The following is a 25939-nucleotide window of genomic DNA, read 5'->3' as shown; positions in this document are numbered from 1 at the left end:
CATTCCATAATGGTGTAGAAAGAAGTATACAGGACTCCTCGAGCTTTGCTGCTATGGTTTTGCTTAGAGCATGGTTGATTACATCGTTTGATTCATTATGTATAAAAACAAAACAAGAAAGAGAATAGAGCAGATGAAAGATAAGAAGGGTTGTTCATTAGAGAAGATGAGCAAGTTACATTTTGGTGGCTCAAGTTTCATACTTAGGATAAGCCGTTACAGAACCTTTATATAGGCAGAAAATAAATGCGGTAAGTTAGGCAAGTACCAAAAAAATGTTATTACAAGCAAGATAAGTCCACTCTTTTGTTTCTTTCTTTTGTGTGAGAACACTATATCGCCCCTCTAGCCGAGCTCCACTTCGGAAATGATGTTTCAAGAAAGACAGAGAAGCACACTATGAACAACATTGACTACCAGACAGATGAAGCTACGCCAGAGAGAAGGCAACCAATGGGTAGATGTTAACATAACATAATGGAAATAGTGCAGACCATAGATGGAGCTGCACAGAGAAATGAGCTGGGGCAGAGAAAGGGGAAGTAGTGCTAACAAAAGAAGCAACCTTAGTGCCTACCCATAAGATGCTGGATCTTTGAAACTAGAGAAACCATTCAAGTGTCTGACTTTGAAGAAGTCTGGGAGTGTTTGCTGAGGTGGCTGGCTCTGGTAGTGTGACCGATGATGCTGAGAGTACTGATCTTCTATAATATTTTCAAGCTTATCCCAACCAAGGAGATGACACCTATTGAACCAGTCTCCTATCTGGTGACAATGCTGACACTCATCATCTGGAAGATCTGAAGAGGCCACAATGCATCGACTGAGTGTAACTACTGGATCCTCGTTAGGAGTATGAGTGGGCGAGTTGCGGCATTGGAAGGTGGATGAAGATGGAGAGAGTTGGGGAGAGACCACAACGAACACAGGTAAGGTCAGAAGTCAGAGCTATGATACCAAAGCTGATGCACATGTGGCAAAAATATGAATGCAGTGCTGTGCAAACTAGTTTTTGTGAACGACAAGCTGACAACCACACTTGAAACACAGCACAATTTTGAGCAAGGAGATGACAACTTCTCCCTTGTGATCACCCTACTAGCTGTTCTCTATCGCAAAGACAATTTAATTTAAAATCACAAACTCATTAGAGAAGCTTTTCTCTCTAACAAAATTGACCCTGATTCAAAGACCTGCGGGGTTAATTATAGCCTCAACATGGAAACCAAATCACTCTAGAGACAAGTTCTAGTTAAGAGTATTTCTAGAATTTAAGATAGAGTAAATAAACCTAGAAAAGATCAGCTCAAGAATAGCAATTAAACCTAATTCTACAAATTCAAAAAACATTAAAATTTATTTGGGGATAAGATAATGGTTTTGAATCCTAGATTGCGTCAGAGATACTTACGATGTGCATAGCACCTGGGAATTTTCTTTTCAATCATCAAAAGGATTTACCAGGTTGATTCTATCATATATATGTATACAAATTGAGATTTATCCTGTCTTTGATTATTATTTTTTTCTCAAACGCAATGATGCACCTATTCATTATGGGACTATAATACTGCTGAATTAGAAAACTGTGACTTGTCTTGATTTATGGATTGAAAATATCAATGAGATTTTTTTTATTGTTTTATGGGACGCCTGATACAAGTAAAATGCATATTGATTTCAACAAAAAAAAAAAAACATTGCCAATATTTTCAACAGTAAAGATAGTTTTCCGCGACTTCGATTTATTTTTATTTTTTTTCTCGTTCTGTTTTGCCTGTATCGCCAGATTTATACCTGACTTTGCAATCTGAGCATTGAAAGATCTCTTATTCTATATGCCAGTTGTCAAAGTTCTGTAGTTCCTTACTTGTATACTTGTATTCTGGACAGGATAAGAAGAGCTGGAGAACTTCTGACCCATATCCGTACTTTGAAGATGTATGGCTGGGAACTTTTATTTGCCAACCGCTTGAGGGACACAAGATCCTTGGAAGTGAAGTACTTATCTGTATGAAATTGTTCTGGTGTCTAGATTGTTTGCACGAATTGTAAGATATCCTTGATTTCATATCAGCCTTTAAGATAAAACAATAATCCAAATGAGGTTACTAACTGTTTCAGACTCGGAAATATTTGGATGCTTGGTGTGTGTTTTTTTGGGCAACAACACCAACTCTATTCTCTTTGTTCACATTTGGACTCTTCACACTGACAGGCCATACACTCAATGCTGCAACGGTGACTTTTTACTTCGAAGTAATAAATCACTTACTACATATATTTAGCCTGAAGTATAATGGATCGCGCAATCATTGCTTTTACAGGTATTCACATGTCTTGCTTTGTTCAACACCTTAATCTCTCCACTGAATTCGTTTCCGTGGGTCATCAATGGGTTGATTGATGTGAGTCTCCTATTTCAGCTGTTGGGATGTTTCCTGTGGACTACTTGTTTTCTTGAAGGGAATGCTAAATTCTTCTTGTAATACATGCAGGCCACTATATCCACCAGACGGTTGAGCACATTCCTCACCTGTTCTGAGCATGATTCCAAAGAAGTACATACAGCCCCTCTATCATCTCCTTATGTCTCTGAATTTCTAGCTGAATCTGTCCAACATATGGCTGTTGTAGCAAGAGATATATCTTCTAGTTGGTCGACCAGCATTAAAGAACAAAGCTCAGTGTTGCATCACATAACTCTTGACCTACCAAAGGGTTTCCTCATCACAGTAATTGGAGAGGTTATTGCAGTACCTATGAATTTCAATATCTCATTTATGTCTATTGCTCATGGATGGTTGGTTGTCTATTTTAAAATGATTATATGTTGTCAAATTCGTAATGGGGTAGTCGTGATTGCAATAGAACGTTAACTTTGAACTGAAGTTTTCTCATGAATGGTTTTCCTTCCCTTTGCTATCTTCAAACTTGATGGGAAGCATACTAAAAGAGAACCAGTAGAAAGAGTAGAACAAAACGGAAAAGACATTAATACAGGTGAGGGTCTGCCTAACCCTAGCTTATTCTTGGAAAAAAAAAAAAGACATTATAACAAGATTCAGGAGAGATATTCTAGTTAGCCATTTTCTCTTAATTATTCCACCTTTGTGAAAGTTGAAGGTGATGGTGATCATTGAAGTCTTTGATAAATTCATCAGAAGAATAAGGATCAAACATTTTCAAAATATGCATATTTTCTAACAACTTGCAACAGCTTGAAGTGAATTTGCCATATGAAGATGCTGACCAGACACCAAAATCTAATATTTTATGTCCAGAGCTGCCAGTTTTTATTTATAGGAAAACACAAAACTGAAAAGGGAACGCTCCTTTACGTTGAGTATAGTACATTAAATTCCAAAGAATTTTCGTTTTAGGTAATGATTTATATCGTTGGCATATAATCTGTTTTGGAGAACTATTTATATACTTTGAATTTTAATGGCAGGGGGGCAATGAGTTCTAGCATGCTGTGGAGTTGAATCTCCTTGCATAGAAACCTTTTAGCCAAATAAGAAATTTAGCAATATGAAATATGGAAACTTTGAATTCCTTTTTTCTTTCTTTCCACTTTAAATTAAATGCTCTACTAATTCACACTTAACTTTAATGTTGATGGCCAGGTTGGTGCAGGTAAGTCATCCTTGTTAAACTCAATACTAGGTGAGATGCGGCTAATTCAAGGATCGATATATTCTCAAGGTTCAGTAGCATATGTACCGCAGGTTTATCAATCTTGCTAAGTCAGAATTTCCTATTTGTTCGCTTTTAAGGCAGAGTTAAACATCTCATGATGCTGTTTGCAATTAATAACTGTAGGTTCCATGGATTCTATCGGGGTCAATACGTGATAATATATTATTCGGCAAGAATTATGATGCAAAAAGGTTTTATCTGTGAACTTGATGATCCATTAGCTGTTTAATATCTGTTTAGTATATCTTTGCGTAACAGTTCAGTATCTGTTTTATGTTTATGTTCTTTGTCATGAGCTATTGTTTCTGTACTTGGAGCAGATACACAGAAGTGGTACATGCATGTGAACTTGATTTTGATATATCACTTATGGTTGGTGGTGACCTAGCTTATATTGGAGAAAAGGGACTTAACTTATCAGGTGGACAAAAAGCACGTCTTGCTCTGTCAAGGCAAGTCTACTAACTTGTTAATCGGTTTTGACGTCATAATTTTACTTTACAAAGGCTTACCATCAGGTGTGGTAATTCTCAGGGCTGTATATAGTGGCGCCAATCTCTTCTTACTTGATGATGTGCTTAGCGCGGTTGATGCACAAGTGGCTAGCATGATATTGTACAAGGCTATCCTAGGCCCTCTAATGAACCAGCAGACACGTATTCTCTGTACTCATAATCCTCAGGTTTTCATCACTATTGCTGTGTAAAGATTATGAGTAAAAATGTAGGAGAAACTTTTGGTGTTTTAAGTACTACAGTATTACAAACATGTTCCCTGTGTTAGGCGTGTGCCTACTGTGTATGTGACCTATGATCCCTTTACTTACATTGTCGGTGCCTGCCTCTCTATAAGTTGGGAGTAAGTGGTCCTCAAACACAGTATCAAATTGGTTTTTTTTTTTTTTTTTTTTGTTTTGTTTGGGGGGGGGTAGGCATGTAACTCATGAACGCTCTGATGGTTACTGTTAGATCTGGGTGCCCAACCCCATGTGCATATTGGCATGTGATCTAGGATCCTTTTGATATACATTGTTCCTGCAACTATCTAGAAGCTCAGCCTGGTAGTGTAACTGGTTCTTAGAAGGACCAATATATTAGGAATCATTTATTTTTTCCTTTGGGCAAGAAAATCAAAGAATAAGATATGGCGACATAAGATAACAAAAACAAAAAGCAAAAATCACTAAACAAAAGAAACATTTATATTTGCAGAAGTTATAGACTTCTTCTCTTAGATATGTTGTGATATGCTCCTTTTTACTATGTTACATGAACACGTCATGGTATAAAAATAATTCATGTCCGATATGTATCCACGTGTCCATGTCGGACCATAATGTATGTGATTTACCTCAAGTTTTTATGTTTCGCCGTGTCAGAAACTGTACCTGTGTCGGATACGGGCACACATATCTGTGTCTATGTAACTTAGCGTTTTAATGAATCATTTTTCGGTAAAAAAGTTTGAATTATGAGAAGACTTCTGATTACCCAATGTATTTTGAAAGAAATAGACATTTTGTCTTGTTAAATTTTTGGGAACTTCAGCATATTGTGACTGGGTAGTGGGTTTATAACAAATTGGTTCTGTGTACTTGTGCAGTATTTTGTAGACAGTCAGAATCTTGTGTATTGTGGTATTTCTGGGTTAAAAAAATGAGCAAGATCCTGAGATCAATCAATTTATTATCATTGGAATAATGATAAAAGTTTTTTCCGGGAAGTTTGTTTATATATTCATTGATTTTGCATGTAGCAAAAAGAAAGGTTTTATGTATCTATGTTGGTTGCTACAGGCAATATCATCTGCCGATATGATTGTGGTCATGGAGAAAGGACATGTGAAGTGGACTGGATCTTTGGCTCAGTTTTTAGCTTCTCCTTATTCAACATTCCCTTCTTTAAATGAATCAATGGTGTCTTCATCTCCATCTTCGAAACAAGAAACCCGCAGCAGTACTTCAAGTAATTTTAAAGAGACTCTCCATCAAGAAAGGGACTATGCGAACATATCCGAGGAAGCACAAGTTATTGAGACAGAATCAAGGAGAGAGGGTAAACTTGACTACAGTGTTTACAAGTAAGTACTAACATCTACCCAACTTTTTTTCTTTTTGCTGAAAAATGATTTTGCGTTAATAATGTTACAAGTGTAGAAAAGAAGAAAGAAAATAATATTATTGCGTAACTAGAGGGACTATGCAAGAAACTCCCTCTACGTACTTGTAAACGTTGTGGTCCATGAAGAAAGGGGACTATGTAAACATATCCAAGAATAACAAGTCATGGAAACAGAATCAAGTAGAGAGGGCAAAGTTGACCACCGTGTTTATGAGTATGATAAAGTCTGGAGTCAAATCTGGGATTTCCACTTGCTCAAGAATGGTGGGTATGGAATGCTGGTTGTGAATGAAAGAAATTTATCCAACATAGTCATACATCATTCAAATGAAAGAAATTTCATCATCTACCACTTGCAACATACATAGACAGATGGTAATTGTATGACCTTTGAACACCTGCCATCAGGCTTTGTGCCTGCAAGCCAATGGTTGAAAAATCCATCAATCTGATGGGTAACCATCTGCAAAGTAAGTTCTTGCTTCTGACGGTTATTTTACTGGATCATTTGAAAAACCTCCGTCTATTCATAATATGCTCTAGCATGGACGCACCCAAAAGGCTGTGTCCGGGTCGGATACGGACCCGGACATGGTCAACACAGTCAAGACGTGATCAACTAAACCAGACGCCGGTCAAGATGCAGTCAGGACGCGGTCAACATGGTCAGGACGCGGATAGTAAAATAAATCAAAATAATGTTAAAAAACTCATTTTTTCCGGTTTTTGTTTTGTTAAGACTTATCACATGTTTTTAAAGTTTGATTAAGAAATATTAAACTTATTCTTGTGGCTATTTATCTTGAATAGTTTTTAATTTATGAATGTTGATACATTTAATTTAGTTTTTAATGTTCAATTTATATAAAATAAAGTTATAAATATTAATTAATTTCCGCTTCTTTTGCCACATCTGCGTCCGCATCCTACTTTTTTGAGATATAACCGAGTTGCCGCGTCAATGTCTGCATCCGTGCAACATAGATAATATGTCTAAGGTGCTGGGGAGATGCAACTTCATGATGCAAAAATAGAAGGGAAAACAAGCCAGAGACAAGATATGTGTTTAACCGTGTGGATATTGTGGCACCATATCGTTACTTAGGGGATAGAGATTGCCGATGAAGGGAGTAATTGTTTCACATTCTGCAAAGATTGTACTTCTTAAAATTTGAAGCATCCAACTCAAAAGGTCTTGGTAAACATACTTGGGTGTTGTGGAGTAAACGATTCCTTTGGGCCAAACACAATGGCCTGCTTCGATGTCATACTAAACTAGGGACATCCAACTCAACCAATTGGTGATGAGTGGAGAGGCCCGGACTTATATATTGTTAGGCAAGGTTGTCAATGTCCCGTGTAGGACTAAACTAAACATCTCAACACCTAACAAGGCTCATTAGGATTAAGAATAAGTCATAGAGAAATCTAGGACGGGAGTTTTTTTACTTAGTTTTTGAAGCTCATATTACCCTTCATAGTGTTTGGAACTGCAATTTGTCTTTCTAAGTGAAATAACTTCAAAATAACGAATGCGTGCTAGTCTCGAATTGAAAAAATATATGGTATTTGAATCAGAATTTAGAACCGGAACAAAGGTAGATATACATTTTTTAATCATAAAAGAACAAGAAGAAAATTCAGCTTAGATAAAATGTGGAAAGGATTTGAGTGTATATATACTTTTTTTTCCGTCATCTGAAAGTTACAAATAGTCAACTCATGGGTCACTTTAGAGAAATACTATAAGGCCTCTATTTAAAAAGATCCCATTTGCAGTGGGCCATTAGAAGATGATCCGCAGTTCCACACTCTCCTCCATGGTCAAAGTGAACAAACATTACGTAGGCTCTTCCCCTCCTATTCAAGTTGTCGCCTTCTTGATTCTTCCTAAAGAAATAAATTTTTGAATGTAGGATGTTTTTTGACAACTTGTAGATGCTTATAGTTATTAATATATGCTTGTCCTTATTTCTGCAGAACTTACGCCAAATACTTTAGCTGGACGATTACAATAGTAATATGTCTATCAGCATTCCTAATGCAAGCTTCTCGCAATGGAAATGATTTGTGGCTGTCTTTCTGGGTTGACACTGCTGCAGGAGGCCAAAAGGCAAAGTACTCGACGTCCTTTTATTTGGTAATATGTTAAATTCTAATTATGAGGATCATGATTCTTCTTAAGTGATTATAACCTATCTTGCATAGATTAAGTTAAGTTAGATATGGGAAGAAGTATGTAATAATCAAGTAAAAAGATGTGTTAAATTCCATGGATGGTGAACACTACTGAACACTATATTTGGGAGAGAAATTGTTCGAGGGTTATTGTTCTTTGACCGTTCTTTATTTCTTGTTCATGCTATTTGGGGATTTTGTGTGTTATGAAAGCCTAATTTATTCAATCTCCGAAGATTCCGCCAAAAAATTTACATATATTTTGCATCAGAGCATAGAATATGAAGGCTGTTGACCTCAAAATCTTGGTTTTATTGTTGAAAAAAAAATAGAACCTTATGCGTCGCCATACTTGGGTTGGTCCTTGCCACCAGAAAAATGCCAAGATACCAGCAACATATATGGCTATTCATATCCCACCCAACTCCCAGTGCAAGTGTGTAACAGCCATCTACATTGATCGTACCATTTAATCCACCTAATGTTCTGAACCACAACCTCAGTCAGTTGCACAACCAGTTCCAAAATAGGATTTGATGAAGAAGACATTTTTTATTGAGATTTTTTATATCCAGAATTTTATAGTGACTCCCAATACCAACCTGGGATTGACGAAGATTCAGATTGAGAGGTTGAAACTTGAAAGAGTTTTGAAGCTTTAGAGTTTTGCGGGGTATATGATCTCAAGCGATAGGGGATGTATATTGACAATAATGACATGTCGTCTTTAGTAATGATCGAAAATACACCCCCCCCTCCCCAATTGTTCGATTTTCGAAAGGCTGGGATTTGATGAACATTACCAGCCACCTACCCAGTTAGTTCTTACCCAATGTCAAAGAAACTTCTATAGCTAAAAACTGGATTGTCTGGTTTGGAAATTTTTGGTGTGCACGATATTGTTTATTACGGTTATCTGCACCCTATAGGGGATGCTTCTGCCGTTCGATTTGCTGAGTGTCTTACTTCAGCATCAAATTTTAGTACTCTTACCAGGGGACATGATTTTTTGTGTTTTCTTTAGATAGTTCTTTTTAAGGTTAGATTAGAATTATCTGACTTTCTTTTTATAGTTCCGGCTTGATGTAAGAATTTTTTTTGAGAGATTATTATTGTCTGAGCAGATATTATTTTTAAAGAAGGATTTTTATCTCTCTAATGAGTGTTCTTTATATCGTGTTCTTGCTTATTTGGGGATTCCTTGCATTAGGAAAGGGTTATTTAGGCTTTGGTCCTACTTTTCAAATTTATTAGGCTTTAGTCCAACATCTGTTTGTTGACTGTGAGTCAATATAATTGACCCTGGTCAATCTGTTTCTATTTTCAAAAGGGCAACATTACCCTTCAGTGTGTTTGTCACGAGACACAGAAATCTCAAGTTTTCCACCAGCCACATCATAAACCACCTCAACTGTCTGTTTTGAGTGAATTCTTCCTTAAATAGTAACAATTCATGTATCAAAATTTAAATTGCCAACGAGTTTTGCAAGAACAGCTCAATTTAAAAAGCATAACAATAAATACCATCAGCTTAGGATATTGACACCTTACCTTTTAAACATGGAAATGTTTCGAAAGAGAGGTGCATAAAGTTCTTGATCATTCCTTATTATAGGCGCATTGATAATCTGTAATCTTGCTGATAAAAGTTGTTGGTCACGTACTGTAGACCATTGTGGTTTCTGCACCAACAGAAAACCGAAACAAACAAACCAAAAAATCATAAATCTTTTTAGTAGTAATGTTCATCTCAATCCACTTCAGTCCAAAAAAAGACTGAGTTAGTAATTCATACCTCTTTAATGGCAGAAGCTCTCCTTCGGAACTGCAAACTATTCATTTCGGAAATTGTCATTACTGATTTTGGTGGTATATTACATCTCAATTTTTTGATTGTGGTATTACTAATAACCACTGAGATGTTTGAAATGGGAGAACCAATTTGTGTTTCATTCATTGCTGATATGCCTTGTCCACGACCCGTTTCTATTGTGGAACCAGTTCCTGGAGATTGAATGATTTCCTTCGAGAAGTCCCTAGTCAACTCTGAAACTTTCTTTGTTGACGATTCACCGTTATCTAATTCAGTACGATCGTTCTCTAAGTCTAATATCTTTCCTTTTGTTTCACTATCGTGTCTTCAAGTTCTTCCCATACATTTGAAACTTAAGCAAATTGAGTGAATTCTTCCTTGATCTTGGATGAGGATTTTTGTGTGGTTGATAGTTTTCAAAATGCAGGAGGGGTATTCTGGTCATTTTGAAATAACAAGCAGCTTGACCAGGGTCAACTATATTGACTCACAGTCAAGGAAAAAAATAGGACCAAAGCCTAATTTTGCTATTAATAATAGGACCAAAGTCTAAATAACCCATTAGGAAACCCTAATTTATTCAATCTCGTATCCTTTTTGAAGTTTCTGCCAGCAATTTCATATCAATGCCTGTCTTTTCAGTAGCATTTGAAGAAAGTTGATCTGTCGTTCTGATTAATAGAATTGTTTTTGCAGGTTATACTCTGTATCTTCTGTATTACCAATTCGCTTTTAACCTTAATAAGGGCATTCTCATTTGCATATGGTGGTTTACGTGCTGCCGTTCATGTGCACACTGAGCTTCTTGATAAGCTTGTTAGTGCTCCTATACGTTTCTTTGATGAAACACCAAGTGGAAGAATTCTAAACAGGTTAGTTGCACTTATATTTAAGAAATTTGATTGCCTCTGTAGCATTTGCTTCATACATGTTGGTTTTTTTTGTAGGTTGTCATCAGACCTTTATACCATTGATGATGCTCTACCATTCATTCTCAACATTCTGTTGGCTAACTTCATAGGCCTAGTTGGACTTGTGATAGTTTTGTCATATGTGCAGGTAATTTCAATTGCTTGCTACATCATCATCCTCATAAAATGAACATATTGATTTGCCTATCTTCTTAGAAATCCTTCTCCTGGATGGGATCCTTGTAGAAGGAAATGGCGTTTTAAAGATGCGTTTGACACAATTTTCAATGACTTACCAATTACCATGATGTTGACCCATTCGTGAACAATGTCAATGATTTGGTTCCTAATTGGTCTAGGGGAGATGTGTTTCCTTAGGGACTGCGACTACAAAGCTTTTATTGTTAATTGTGTTGCTTTAATGTTGTAGCCTCTTTGGCATTTTGTAGTGTGTATATTCGCTTCTTGAATCATGGGGAGTCATTTTTTATTTTATTTTATTTTTCCGGACTCCCTTACAGTTTTGGCTAGTGCTGACCAAAACAATAGCTCTTGGGTTCATGGCTGCTACGGCCTACAGGCATCAAGACCTGGGTAAGCTGGAGCAGGTGTAAGTACAGGAGCGGGTGGGAAGCTGGGTTTTCATTAGAAACCCAGGATACAGTAAGTGCTAGATCTAAAAAGGTTTAGCATAGAATATAATGGTTATATGATACGTATGAGACTGTAGGTTAAAAAATGACGAGTTTCACAACTTATTTATTAGCTGAGTTTATTTTTTATGTATTTAGGTCTTCTAGTGCAACTAGTAACCAGATTGTTAGTTTTGTTACCAATAAAGTAGAATAACCTGGGGGTGCCTATCTTGTTCTAATAGCTTCTCCTTTGGATTACTGATGAATTTTATCTTACTTCTTAGTAAAATAATCTGATACTCGGAGATAAGTATATTCTTGCAGGTTGTTTTCTTGATCCTGCTATTGCCCTTTTGGTATACATACAGAAAGCTACAGGTATAACTTTTATATATTTAACCATTTATCATAGTCTCTCCCTTATCTGTCTACTTTGGTATGAAGGAATATCATTACAAATTACACCCCACTTAATGGGATTGGCACCCCTTTTAAATATTCCATGGTAATGCCACCCCTCCATTTATAGATACACAAACACCCCATTTTAAAGAGTTTAGGGCAAAAGACTACTGCGAATACGTAGATTTCATGGTAGGGGTTGGGCAAGCTTTCGCGGGATATAACTACCGTGGTCCGTGGGTAAGCAAAACACTTAAAAAAATCTCAAAATTTCTCGCAGCAGAGAGTTTACCACGAGAGTTTGGTTCTCACGGCAGAGAATTATTGTGAGAATTTGGTTCTCACGGCAGAGAGTTATTGTGAAGAATTTGATTCTCGCGGCACTTGGTTGTCGTAACTCTTTTTACATTTGGGGTCCTTAAGATGGGATATACTTGGAATTACCATTATTCTTTTATCCTTTTGCCAAATGGGTGCCGATCCCATTAAGTGGGGTGTAAATACCGCGCCCGCCCCTAGAATTAAGGTATAACTTCTATTAGAGTTCTTCTGGTGTAAAGGTTTAAGTTTGGGGAGATGTACTTTAGATCCAAGTGCTAAAATATCATTTTTTCAGTTCTATTATAGGTCAACATCTCGTGAATTGCGAAGGCTAGATAGTGTTTCTCGCTCCCCTATCTATGCTTCTTTCACGGAGACATTGGATGGATCCTCAACTATAAGAGCATTCAAGGCCAAGGTAAAATATTTGGATGTTATCTCATCTTGACAATTGAGAAATGTAGTAGGTTGTACGTGCAGAAAGACATACTTCTATTTTTTCCCTGGTTTCTTGCTATTTTATTTTACCACAAATCAGACAGATCCACTGTATAATATGCAAACTAAGGTCTATTCTACTTGTTCAGTTTTTAGAAAGATGGGGTTCTGGATTGGATCTGTGAGTTTTATTTTATTAATGTGCGCTTCCTGTAATTTAAATGACCAGGAGTGTTTCTTGGCTAGATTTACTGAACATGTTGCGTTGTATCAACGAACTTCCTACACAGAGATAACGGCTAGTTTATGGCTTTCATTGCGCCTCCAAGTAGGCCCACTTTACCTGTAATTCTTTGTGCATTATATCTTCAACCTTTTCCTCGGTCATGAACGTTCATATTTTGTCTGTTTATGTTTTTACCATTTAGATGTGGACTGTGTAACTAGTCCTACATGCTATGTCCGTTGGCATTAAGTAACGATATTCTTTCTAGTTTTTAGCAGCATTTGTCATCTCTTTCATTGCTGTGATGGCTGTGGCTGGTTCTCGTGGTGGTTTTCCAATCAACTTCAGTACACCTGGACTGGTAATCTTGTTAAGATGATTTATCTTTAACTTTTGAGTGTCAGTTTCTTCAATCTACAGTGAACCAGTTTTCATTATGTACCATACTTTTGTACTGCTTTTAACATTTTCATTTGTTGAGAAATCTTCACAACATATTTGGGTTTTTTATTGCGCTGCAGGTAGGCTTGGCTCTCTCCTATGCTGCTCCATTTGTTTCTTTGCTAAGCAGTTATCTTGCAAGTTTCACTGAAACTGAAAAGGAAATGGTTTCTGTGGAGAGGGTTCTTCAGGTATGAACTGAGTTTCATATTGTCTACTTCTTTTACAATGCTATTCCATTCGAAATTATATTTGGTATCTTCTTCAGTATATGGATGTTCCTCAAGAAGATATCAAGGGATGCATCTTCGTACCTCCACATTGGCCCTTCCAAGGTCAGATAGATTTTGATCATGTTACCTTGCGGTATATGCCATATTTGCCATCTGCCCTGCATGATGTTACTTTCACTGTAGCTGGAGGTACACAGGTCCGTTCTATACAAAGCTTGTGTATGATTTTGATTTTATAATATAAGAAGCAGATTGTTCTTTTTTTACACTTACTAACATTTCTGAATATATTTGATCAGGTTGGAATCATTGGAAGAACAGGTGCTGGAAAATCTAGTGTCTTGAATGCCCTTTTTCGACTTACTCCAATATGTGGAGGCCGTATTTTAGTGGATAGGCTGAATGTGGCTGATATATCTATTAGAGATCTTCGGTCACATTTCTCTGTAGTTCCACAGAGCCCATTTTTATTTGAAGGGTCATTAAGGTACCTCATTGACTATCTCCTACCTTTGTGGTAAATTTTATTTATTTTGTCTAGGGTTGTGCATGGGTCGGTTCAGGTCGGTTTTGACACGAAACCAACCACTGCACCGAAGTGCTCGGTTATCAAAAATTAGGAACCGAACCGATCCATACAAACAGGGAATCCGATCCGAAACCGGCCCAATATTTCCGATCCGAAACCGACTCATACATCTTCTATGATACCAGGGACAATCTAGATCCATATGGGACGATCAATGATTCAATGATTTGGGAGACTCTAGAGAAATGTCATGTTAAGGATGAAGTAGAAGCAGCAGGAGGGCTAGAGATTAACATTAAAGAAGGTGGGATGTCATTTTCTGTTGGGCAGCGGCAGCTTTTATGCCTTGTACGTGCTCTTCTTAAGTCTTCCAAGGTATGAGTGTGGATGATCAAAGTTAAGGCTCCAACTTTTCTTGTTCAAATAATTAGAGACAAAGAAGTAGTTTCGTGTTAGCATTGTTTAATTAGGCATTCCTTATTAGCATTGTCTAGTGAATCTTAAAATCTTAGTCGTAGGCACAAAGTGCACAACATAGTCCCTTATGGAATAATGGAGTATGGGCTGAAATTTTATGAAGGATTTGTTGGGAATTTTTTCTGTTGAAAATTTACCATTTTGTCGGAGAACAACTAATCATATTGGAGGGTTTCCAATACAGTTATTTCTGTAAATTTATGTGTGAAGTCCTTTGTCAATGTTACACTTTTAGTGAATCTTTCAAACTCTGGTTGCTTATATATTTAGTAAAAACAATGATATATTGTTTCACCAAAGAGCTAATTAAGAAGTTAAAAGTTGATCAACGAAAAATAAAATAAAATAAATAAACGTGCATAGTCAACTAGTCCATATGCTAAAAGCGAGTGCCTCGGGGACCAGGCAAGGTGAGTGGTGGCACAATTGTGCCTAAATGTTGGTGGCGACATTTCTTTACAAAGTTTGTGTCTTCACCCGGGGTTAGGGTACATAAGGTCATGCTTCTTATTGAGGGCCCTTTTTCTATTTTTATTTTCTTTTGTTCTTTCGAAGGAAAGTGAAGGTGAAAGAGGCCTTTTCCATCGTGAATTCTTAGGTGGAACATTTCATCCAAATTCAACTAATGCTGGGAATATATTTTTTTATGAAAAAAATCAGTGCTTTATGTAGACTTTCTGAGAACTAGATCTTTCCTTGCAGTAGTAGATCAAAATATCGCATACGTATCATTTTTGCCGATAATTTAGCAAAGATGAGATTGATATTTTAGCTATATTCTCGAGAGGCTAGTCCTTGCCAAATAGTTCTCCTATTACATCACTGCCATAGGACAGTAGTCTCAATTTTGGATTCCCCTTTTTAATTATGTCCTGGAATATCAATAGCCAGTTTGCACTGATACACTGATGCCATTAACTCCAAACTTTTGCAGGTACTATGCTTGGATGAGTGCAGTGCCAACATTGACACTCAAACAGCATCAAGTCTACAAAATGCCATTTCCAGTCACTGTGAAAACATGACTGTGCTTACCATTGCTCATCGCATTTCAACAGTAATGAACATGAATAACATATTCATTCTTGATCAAGGCATTCTGGTAAGCTCAAAACTAAATGAAATACCCTTTCTAGTCTGAGCTGTGTACTGCAGTATTTCATTGTACATTAATTGAAGATGATAAAATTCTGAAATGGCCAAGACATCATATTAGTGTCTGACGAGTCCTGCATTATCTTCCCATGTATACTACACAGTATACACCGCTTTCACTTTAGGCATTTAGTCCCAGATAAGCACATCGGGTCCTAAAAGTTTCTGGTTGTTGGCCCAATAGTTATCAGTCTCTAACCAAAATCCAAGTTCTTTAACTTGATATCCTTAACTCTACTCAACTGTATTGCCAGGCATTTGTCTGCAGATGATTCAATATTTTGCAATCAAACATGGTTTAACCATGTAGATCTGCAAACGTTTCTATTTATGCATCTACAATTAATGTTTCAAACAAGATCTTTAGGAAGTCTGCTTTGTGATTTAGTTTCATTGTTAAGTAATTAAGTTACATTTGGCATTTCAAATTCAATGAACTAGTGAATAATGTTTGTCTTTTAACTTTCTGTAGGTGGAACAAGGCGACCCACAGGCTCTCCTGCAAGATGAATCCTCCAGATTTTCAAGTTTTGCTAACGCATCAATCATGTAACTAGAATTCACACTTTCTGTTAAAACTTTTTCATAGGTCCCAATACAGTATGTAGTTTGGCTGATTATATTTTTGGATATCATCCCATATGGCTATGCAGAAGTCCCCTAAGATTTCAACTTAAAATCTAGCTTGCTAATTGTACTTTTAGATCTCATGACAAGTGGTATCTGATGGCTTATTTAATAACTTAATTTCGCATTTTAGTAAGAGAAGGATTCTTGTTTTAATAGGCGAAAGGATTCCCATTTTATTCTTTCTTTCTTTTGGTATTATAAGGTTGGACTACTATCTCGATGATTTATGTGGATCTTTATAAAATACAAGTAGTTTCAGGTCTCAATCTTGATTCCTGACCAACTTCCCGGCCTGGGAAGTGGGAACAACTAAAATTTCCATTACTATGTCCATTTATCCTGTATATTCATTCCGCAAATGTGAGTAACTTTGACAATTAAACCAATGCCATTGGTTCAAGTGTTGCATATCTACTAGCTAGCACATAGTATCCTCATTTTCCTTAAAAGGATAGCGCCGTAGTACTTCATAGTAGCTCATGCACAATGTAAATACTTGCAAGGAAAAGTTGAAGTTAAATGTCAATAAATTTTACTGTCATATCAAAATGGTATTAGAGAAACACGATCTGCGGAACCCTTGGTCTTACTCTACTTCTCCAACACTAAACATCAAAGCACCAACTACTTACCGTTTAATCATCCAAACACATACCAATACTAACTTCCGAGATTCTCAAATGATTGAAATATACTCCATTGAGGTTCCTCATGTTCATTTGTTCACTGAATATATATGACTCTGTTTGCAGAAAGGAATGATCTACACCTATCTATAGCTTTAATTAGGCCCATTTCGGCTAATGGGAGACATCAAGCCCGCTCCTAGCCTCCTAGTAAAGTAGTAATGGACAAATATTAAATATACACACGTAGTTTTGGATATTTGCACTCGTGAAGTCAGCTGCCAAGTGCCAATAGATCTATCTACTAATGCCATCTCTACTACTTTATAAATGGCGTGGCCGAGCTAGCCAAATGCGACATGTATCGGTCTAACACATCCTATGTTTGTGACACATGTTCCTTTATCAAACCTAATTAACTTTTCTCCCTACTGTACAGAATTCTCTATTTTTCCCTCATTTAGCCTCAATATTGTCCTAAAATTGCATACTTAAAGCAAGAAAGGGCGAAAATGTAAGTTGAAATAATTTACTAAATAGTTGTTTTGGTAGGACCCATTAATTATCTCCATATTTTGGCATTATATGGATGGAGGTGGAGAGGGCCTAAAATCTTTACCAAAAATAAAAATAAAAAATGCTCCTAAAATCACTTATTGAGCATTGAGGGCCTTTAAATAATTGGTATAAAAAAAAAATCAGCAAAAAAATAAAATAAAAAGGGCCTTTTAAAGTTGGCAAACATGGACACTAGAAACAGATCATAATATTTATATTTTTCTTAGGTTATAGATATCCTAATGAGTTGAATTTTTGTGGAGATGATCTTTATGATGAGTAAAGCATATACACAAAAATTAGATTTGAATTCAATTTCTATATGAAATTTTACTTACGTACTTATTTTAAGTTAAAATAAGTATGTATTTCTAAGAGCATAACAAAATTATGCTACGAAAAATCGGATATTTTTCTGAAAAATTTGGATATCGGATTTAGATAATTTTTTATGGCCAAAATGTTTTCAATAAAATTACACCTTGAAAAATCAAATATTATCCGAAAAATTTAGATATCGGTTGTCCTACTACATGGAAGCCAAAAATAAATCATAGACCCTACGTGAAATATAGTAACAAAATTACGCTTTGAAAAACTCATATATTATCCAACAAAATTTGGATATCGGATTCTAGAAATTTTTTTATGACCGAAATGGTTAAAATTTAAAACACAATACGTGGAAGCCAAAAATAAAGACATAGGCCCTACGCGAAAAAAAAATAAAAATAACAAAATTATGCTTCGAAGAATCAGATATTTATCTGAAAAATTTGGATATCATATTCGGATAATTTTTTATGACCAAAATGGTTTCAGATACGGATTTTGATACAGTACTATATATATGAAATATCGTATAAAATCATAAACTAATGACATAAAATCATAATAACAAAAAAGAAGTAATAATGACAAAATATGTGTTTATACTATATTTAATGTTGATAAAATAAATTAAACAAAACAAATAAAATTTTAATTAATAACATATTTTTTATCTTTTTTATTTCAATCCTAGCAAAGCATGGGCCCTATGTGAAATAAAATAACAAAATTATGCTTCGAAAAGTCGGATAGTGTGATTTATTTTGAATGTAAATAAAATGAGTTTATATATATGAAATATTGTATAGAATCGTAAACTAATGACATAAAATCATAATAGCAATTCAAAAAGTAGTAATAAAATGACAAAATATGTGTTTATACTATTTTTAGTGTTGATAAAATAAATTAATCAAAACAAATAAAATTTTGATTAATAACATATATATTTTTTATCTTTTTTTTAAAAAAAAATTTATCTCTTTTTTTATTTTTTTATTTATTTTTTCACTCCTGGCAAAGCATGTGTCATACGTGAAATAAAGTAACAAAATTATGCTTCGAAAAATCAGATAATATGATTTAATTTGAATGAAAATAAAATGAGTTTATGTATATGAAAAATATTGTATAAAATCGTAAACTAATGACATAAATCACAATAGCAAAAAAGTAGTAATAAAATAACAAAATATGTGTTTATACTATTTTTAATGTTGACAAAATAAATTAATCAAAACAAATAAAACTTTAATTAATAACATATTTTTCACTTTTTTTTTTCACTCCTACCAAAGCATAGACCCTGTTAATCACACTTTTACACGTGTAAAGATCCGCGTTTCTTACACACACTCAAATACAACTGTTCAAATACCTCACTCATGTGCACGTTGAAATATAATTGGAGTGAGGGTTTCTTCCCAAACCAAAAGGCTAGAACTCAAATTGAAAACCAAACGGAGATTTCTCTAAGAAGAACTTATGTGAGTAGGATTTTACATATATTTTAAACCTATTTTCCAAAGTGACTTAATCTGCAAGTTACTCAATTTAGATTAAACTAAGTTTGATAAAAACTGAGAAACATAAGAAAAGAGAATTCTACTAGTTTACTTAATATTGCAATACTCAACTTAGAAATGACTTTAATTAATAACTTAGAATTGAAAACATATTATAAAATTAACTTAACAAAACCAAAACAAAAAAAAAAAAAAAAAAAAAAAAAAAAAAAAAAAAAAAAAAAAAAAAAACAAATATGGAAACTTTTAAACTCCATAACTAAACTAAACTAAACTACAGAGCCAAAAGTTGTGTCTTGCTTGTGAAGACATCCTTTTAAAGCAAATGAGAGTGCTTTGTGGTTTCATTCATCACGTGAATTTCCAACGCTCAACTGCATAATTTAATGTTCCAATTGATTTTCTTTTCCTTCCCACCTAAATAACCATGACTTTGTGTTAACAAAGCATAATTTGTATCCACCTGTCAAGACTTGGTGCCAAAGTTTAAGTTGCATTTACTATCAAGACTTTGTGCAAACCATATTTGGACTTTGTGCCAAAATTCATTGAAACTTTTGCCACCTAATCTTTCCACCTAATCAGGCCACCAATTAGGACTTTGTGTCCTACTTATTTGCAGAAAAGTCTTTCCTAATTTAAATGCCTTGACTTGTGATAAATCAATGATGAAGCTTGACGTATGAACTTGATCACCAATTTCTGTGGGTCCGCAGACTGGGCCCCTCATACTTTGACCAGTGGTGGGTCCAAAAAGTTGACTTTTTACAATGTCCCGCCTATGTGTAGAGGTCGCCACACTGATCTTTCTGATGGTTCATTTTCTGCCATTGGAGTCCAGGCTTAGCAGATACAGGCTTCGGAAATTTGATGTTTTTTCGGCACTTTGATCATGTTCTGACTTGGAACTGTCATGTTTGATTCCCTGGGCTTTAGTCGGGCTTTATTGAGCTTCACATAGGCTAAATTGAAATACTTCATGTAGACACACTATTCCGTGCTTAAAATACTTGCTTTTATCCTCATTTTCACATTGATTGCTCAATCCTGTAAAAGCATGAAAATATCATTAATTTATTATTATTAAACACATAATTAACCAAAATGCTATGTCTCTACAGGGTTTTATATTACAGTTTTGGGTGCTTATCACACCACCCCCCAAACAACACTTTGTTTGTCCTCAAGCAAAGAAGAGACATTAAAACAGATAAGTACGTGGCCAAAAATGTATAGTCCTAAGCTAATTCTCGTTTCGCAGAGAGCGGTTGCATTGACTGTATGTAACAAGGCCTTAAACCACTAGAAATTCCCTAGTAGACGAGTTTTAGCTTCGTGAGAGTTTTCTAGATAAGAGAATCACAAACTTCACTTATACTACAACGACTCAGTAACAAAGGCTTGTTCCCTTAATTAATCTTAGATATCGATACATCTCACTAGCGGGGAACGGAGATTAATTCCTTCGAAACTCAAGTTAATATACACACAATAATTAAAACATCTATATATAAACATGCATATATTGAACTTTACATTGAAATGTACAAGCAGGGCCGTTTTTGGATTCTTTGGAGAGCGTCCCTAAATAGGTTCTCACAGGTATGTGTCGAAACACAAATTTGCTCATAATTTTTCCACTCAAGTTTAAAATAAATCCGATTAAAGGACGACTTTTTCTCTCACATCTCAATGATCGAGAAAGAGCGAGATCGATCAATCACGTCTACTACTTATTATCACACTATCCTACTCCTAATTGAGCTAGAGGTCTTTATTAGGTATTATGGGGCTTAGGTGGTGGTGTAGAAGAAAATGGGAATGGAAAATAAAAAATGATAAGTATGAGAGAATAAGGTCTTCTAGATATTTACACTAAAGAAATCCTTGTTTTATTTTATTGCTTTTAACATAAGTTTCCATACTTTGCACTTTTAAGCTTTGGATTCCTTTTTGTTTGATTTTAGGGAGTTCTAATATAACTTTGATTTTTTTTCTTTTGAATTTTCGGAAACATAATTCTATTTTTCTTTCCTTTTTCTTTTTCTTTCTGAAGCAAGTAATTGATTTTGATTTTGGACAAGTCTTTCTCTTTATTTTTCCACATTTCATCCTATTTCTCATACTTATCATTTAGGCAGGTTTATTTTATTTGGGGTTAATAGATGGGTAAGGAATTTTTGGTGAAAGTGAAAGGTTTGATGAAAAGGTTCAGTGGGGCGACTAGCGGTAAAATTTGTAATAGGTATGAATTTTTGGCTATGTCGATCCAAAGAATGCCTATATTCTCGCCTAGGATTCAGATAGTGATCAAGTAAGTAGACGCGTGATTTTCTCTATTCGGAAAAACTACCCCTCTGTATCATTACTCATAATTCACACATATCGAGACTTTTTGGTTAGATTCTCACTAGATTGGTAATTTAAGTAAACTAACCGTGGGTTCTAGAAACTTACTATTATGTACCGTCAATGATACTCAGTGCATGAATGCTCATGAAAAGATATAAAAACTATCGCTTATTTATTATCTTAAGTTTCTTAAGAACAAATCCTAATTTGAGTGCTAATGTGAGATTTCTAGACAATTTTGCATCACAGATAAGGAAACAAGACTTTGTTTCACTAAATACGTTGAAAAGAAAATACATTAAAACTATAAACAACCTAAATATGCCAAGTTTTTGTGAAAGGTTCTAACCACCCCCAAACAGTAGGATGTTTTGTCCTCAAAGTGTCAAGAGATGAAGAAAGAAAAAAACCTGAGAAGCTTGACCAAAAATTCAGCTAATATTGCAGCAAAAAGTGAGTCGAGCACAATAGAAAACATGCCAAAAGAAAGTTGAAAATAGCACACCAATAAAAAAAAAAAACAAATATATACAATCAAATATCACACAATAGGAAAGGGATATCACACCAATTGAGAAATATGCTTTTGTCTGAACAGTCTTACGTGGTATGTACGTGAAAAGTTAATTTTTTCAAGATGGGTTTTTTAACGTCAGATTCCCTAGACGAAGATCGAGGCTACGTAATGAGGTAGAACATATGGAAGAATGCTTCACAAGGTAGTTAGACCAACACGTATATTCTGAATTGATGACGCAAACCTCAATAGTAGAAGTTGTTTGGAGCTTACAGAGTAGTGTGCGCGACTGTATTTGAGTAAAATAAGTTCAGTTTGCTTTGTTTTTGTGAGTTTTTTATTTGTTTTATTTTTAGTGGATTTTTTTTAAGGCAAAAATACAAGTAATACACACAAATTTAAACATAGAGAATTTCTCAAATTAATACGTAACACGTACACTTTATGAAAATTTTATTAAACACACATAAAATACAAGCAAAAACAATGAAAGTTACATAGATCTAGATATTTTTTATAACTACATGTCACATCAACAACATGACAATGATAAAAAGTGTCAACCAGAAGACCATAATTGCATCGTCAATGTCCTGCTTATACAACTTCTATAGTTGATCCATGAAACCGAAAGTAAGATGAGAATATGGAGATATTAAATGGTGGAGAGGGTGAGAATATGAGATTAGGAGGGGAGAGGATGAAGTGAGGGAATGAGGAAATAAAAAATCACAAATTTATAGGAAGAGAAGAGTGGCGTTGGGATATGGCCGTTGGAGCAGTTCGTTGGACTCGACTGTTAGGATGACCATTATCAGGCCGTTTGCAATTTACCATCAGCAAATTAACGTTAGCTGACAGGCGTTGGTCATAATAATAATAATTTTTTTTTAGTATTTTTATAAGGGAAGATTAACGTGTTACCATCACTATTACCGCTATTGAACACTTTTTCAAACGAGATGATCCTAGACAACTTTCATGTCGGCTAATTGAGAACCCAATCCAGCCAGACTGTGGCTTCACCATTATGTTTTGGGGGTTTTACTGCTCATGACAATACCATCATGGACCTTGCAAGGAGTGCGGTGGACTAATCTACCCTTATTACATATGACCTATAGCCTCAAACCACCCCATAGAAGAATGGAAATTGCATACCTCCAGGGGTTGGTTTGGGTGGAATCCAATGCCCGTGTCCCTAATAGGTAATATATGAAGGCCTACACAAAATCATTTTGTGCGCAGCAATAACGTAAAGGTGAATTGTAAAATACACGAGTATATACATGTTGAGTCTTTTAGAGTCAGATCTTCAAGATTTTTACCATCCCGTGGGAGAAATGTCGTGGCGGTGAAGTTGATCCCGCTCTGCTGTATGAGGTAAGTGTACACCTTGTACTAGCAAACATCTCTTAGTGGTTAAAGACCGGGGCAAGCAGGCGTTTGACAACGTATACGCCTTCCCATCCTTCACGCACTATGATGACTAGCAAAAGAACTACGACCATTATCTATCCGCGATGGGTGAGACTTACCAAATGAAGAGCTGAATGTTGGAAGGAAGAGAGTGGAAAATGGTAGAGAAGGAAGGAGGGGAAATTTTGGGTACCCATCATGTACCAGAAAGAACATTTGCTCGATTGTCAGAAGACATTTATACTCAATTCTGAAATAGATTTGTCATGGACTACGGTTCCGGTGCTTGCAACCACTCATTCCAAGATAATATTTAGAGAAAAAAAGAAAGGAGGGTATGGGTACCAAAATGGTGCACTCCCTTTATATAATAGTGGAAAGGAGTACACCGAAAGAAAAAGATGAGTCGTTTAAAGTCAGATTCTCAAGACTTAATTAAATGGGCGTGGTTCTTTAAAATTAACACATAGCTTATCATATATCAACAACCGAAAAAGTTGTGGGTCTGTCTAACTAACACGTTGTTCACCCCCAAACAGATTCAGACACCAAGATTTGTTACCCCGAGGTTTAGAAGACCAAGAACCTAAACGAGCGCGCACTTTTGTTTTTCTCAAATGGAACGGTATTCGAGTAGATGACGATGAGAAAAATGATACTCGTAAAGCACACTTAGGATGTAGATATTTCAGAAGGAATGGGAAAGTGGGTTTAGCTCTAAACTCTTTGAATGAGTGGAGCTCTACTGTTTCGTGTTTGAAAAAGAAACGCTCTCGTGGTTCATTCATGGGTATGACATTCTCGCCAAAAGGATTTAAAAACTCATGAAGAACGGGAGAGGCAAGAAAGTCGAGTGCAAACACAAGGTTCTATTGAAAGGGTGAAGAATGGGAAATCGTGGTGATAGAAGGTGGTTGGGTTTCTACTGGTGGTAACTCATCATAAGCTCTCAAGAATTCGAAGTATTTGTCATCCAGCTTGTCTGGATTTACAGGATAATCTTCATCCACAAAAGTATGTGCATCCTTAAGGAAATCTTCAATATCCTCGGTAGTGAAGTCGGCAAAGAAATTGTGATCCTTGTCGTCCTCCGTAAGAAGAATGGGTACCAACGTTGGAGTTAAGACATCAACCGAACTGGTGATCATGTTGATCTCACCATCCATAGTTTGTGGCATCAATTTGAAAACATTTATTTCCACAATGAGATTTCCAAAGGACATGGTCATGGAACCATCACGACAGTTGATAAGGGCGTTTGCAGTTGCAAGAAATGGACGCCCTAGGATAATAGGAATGGAGTCGTATGCAACATCCATGTCCAGAATGACAAAATCATCGGGATAGTAAAAATCCTAGACCTTGACAAGGACATTTTCAATAATTCCTTTGGGATGTTTGATAGAGCGATCAGCTTACTGCAAGGTCATGGTTGTAGGCTTTAGCTCATGAAGACCTAACTGTTTGAACAGATAGAAGGGGAATAAATTAACAATTGCTCCTAGGTCTAAAAGTGCAGTAGCTGTATACTTGTCTCTCAAAGTGCAAGGAACAATGGGTCATCTTGGGTCCTTGTACTTTATTATACCATGGAACTCCGTTATGGAAGGGAATTGCTCGGTGATGAAGGCTTGTTAAGGAACCTGTGTTCGTCTTTTGGTAGTACACATATCCTTAAGAAACTTAGCATGTTTGGGCAATTGTTCGAGAGCATCGAGAAATGGAAGGTTTATCATCAAATTCTTGAAAGTTTCTCAAATTTGTCAAAATTTTCATCAGGTTTGTTCTTGGCTAAACGTGCATGAAACGGTGCCTTTGGTCTGATTTGGCATACGGATTAGCTTGCTCGTTTCCCGGTGTGGTGGATGATGACTTGGTTGGAAGTGTTGCTTCCCATGTAAGTTCAACATCAGAAACAAGTACATTGGGAGGTGTAGCAGTATTTGGGTGATCATTTGGCATACGTATTTGATTATCTACGGTTTTGCCAGAATGAAGAGTAGTGACTGCATTCACCTCACCTTGGTTTGGATTACTTGTACTTGGTGCATTGTTGAGTTCAAAGGCAGTGCTTGCTGGCTTAGGATTTGGAACTGCTTGTCTAGGAAACACGCCCTTTTGACTCTTATCCTGTGCTAAAAGTTGAAGAGATTGCTGGATAGATGTCAGGATTTGAGATTGTTGATTCACATATGCCAGGAAAGTCTCGGTTGTCTTATTAGCTGAAGGTTGCACAAGTTGAGCAACAGGAACTAGTTCACGGTTATTGTTGGTGGGCGGAGGATGATATCCATAATTTTGATTCACGGGAATAAGGTTGAGGTTGTTTTGGTAGGTAGGATTTGAATTATTCGGAACATGAATATTTTGACCTTGTTGGTACTGCTGATTATTCCCTTG

The 25939-nt window shown here is 35.9% G+C and overlaps 1 protein-coding gene and 1 long non-coding RNA gene across 13 annotated transcripts in view; one reads left to right on the top strand and one right to left on the bottom strand.

Moving 5' to 3' along the window:
* The window catches only part of ABCC13 (multidrug resistance-associated protein 11), a 32780-nt gene extending 16416 nt beyond the window's left edge, over positions 1-16364 (top strand). For 8 of the 11 annotated variants that reach the window (XM_086602078.1, XM_086602082.1, XM_086602079.1 and 5 more), the window contains 22 exons: positions 1894-2011; positions 2125-2241; positions 2328-2408; positions 2499-2747; positions 3630-3731; positions 3826-3893; positions 4023-4154; positions 4237-4384; positions 5498-5781; positions 7803-7962; positions 10510-10685; positions 10761-10872; positions 11684-11737; positions 12378-12500; positions 12750-12848; positions 13015-13107; positions 13268-13378; positions 13456-13617; positions 13720-13907; positions 14135-14324; positions 15361-15528; positions 16054-16364. In XM_086602078.1, the coding sequence (XP_086458204.1) occupies positions 1894-2011; positions 2125-2241; positions 2328-2408; positions 2499-2747; positions 3630-3731; positions 3826-3893; positions 4023-4154; positions 4237-4384; positions 5498-5781; positions 7803-7962; positions 10510-10685; positions 10761-10872; positions 11684-11737; positions 12378-12500; positions 12750-12848; positions 13015-13107; positions 13268-13378; positions 13456-13617; positions 13720-13907; positions 14135-14324; positions 15361-15528; positions 16054-16134 (3016 nt within the window). In that variant the 3' untranslated portion in view covers positions 16135-16364. Of the gene's footprint in view, positions 1-1893; positions 2012-2124; positions 2242-2327; positions 2409-2498; positions 2748-3629; positions 3732-3825; positions 3894-4022; positions 4155-4236; positions 4385-5497; positions 5782-7802; positions 7963-10509; positions 10686-10760; positions 10873-11683; positions 11738-12377; positions 12501-12749; positions 12866-13014; positions 13108-13267; positions 13379-13455; positions 13618-13719; positions 13908-14134; positions 14325-15360; positions 15529-16053 lie in introns of all 11 variants that reach the window. The other 3 variants (XR_015218643.1, XR_015218642.1, XR_015218641.1) reach the window with 3 other exon arrangements.
* LOC147509935 (uncharacterized) lies at positions 6105-10500 on the bottom strand. Of its 2 annotated transcripts, XR_015218645.1 has the most exons (3): positions 9796-10406; positions 9552-9682; positions 6105-7712 (listed from the first exon to the last, which is right to left on the bottom strand). It is a non-coding gene; the product is annotated as an uncharacterized LOC147509935 (long non-coding RNA). The 2 variants fall into 2 exon arrangements; XR_015218644.1 differs by lacking the exon at positions 6105-7712 and having other exon boundaries at positions 9190-9682; positions 9796-10500.
* Positions 16365-25939: the final 9575 nt, after the last annotated feature.

Source organism: Coptis chinensis, chromosome 3 (genome assembly GCF_015680905.1).
Source record: "Coptis chinensis isolate HL-2020 chromosome 3, ASM1568090v1, whole genome shotgun sequence".
NCBI lineage: Eukaryota > Viridiplantae > Streptophyta > Magnoliopsida > Ranunculales > Ranunculaceae > Coptis > Coptis chinensis.
This window is presented reverse-complemented; position numbering and strand designations above follow the sequence as displayed.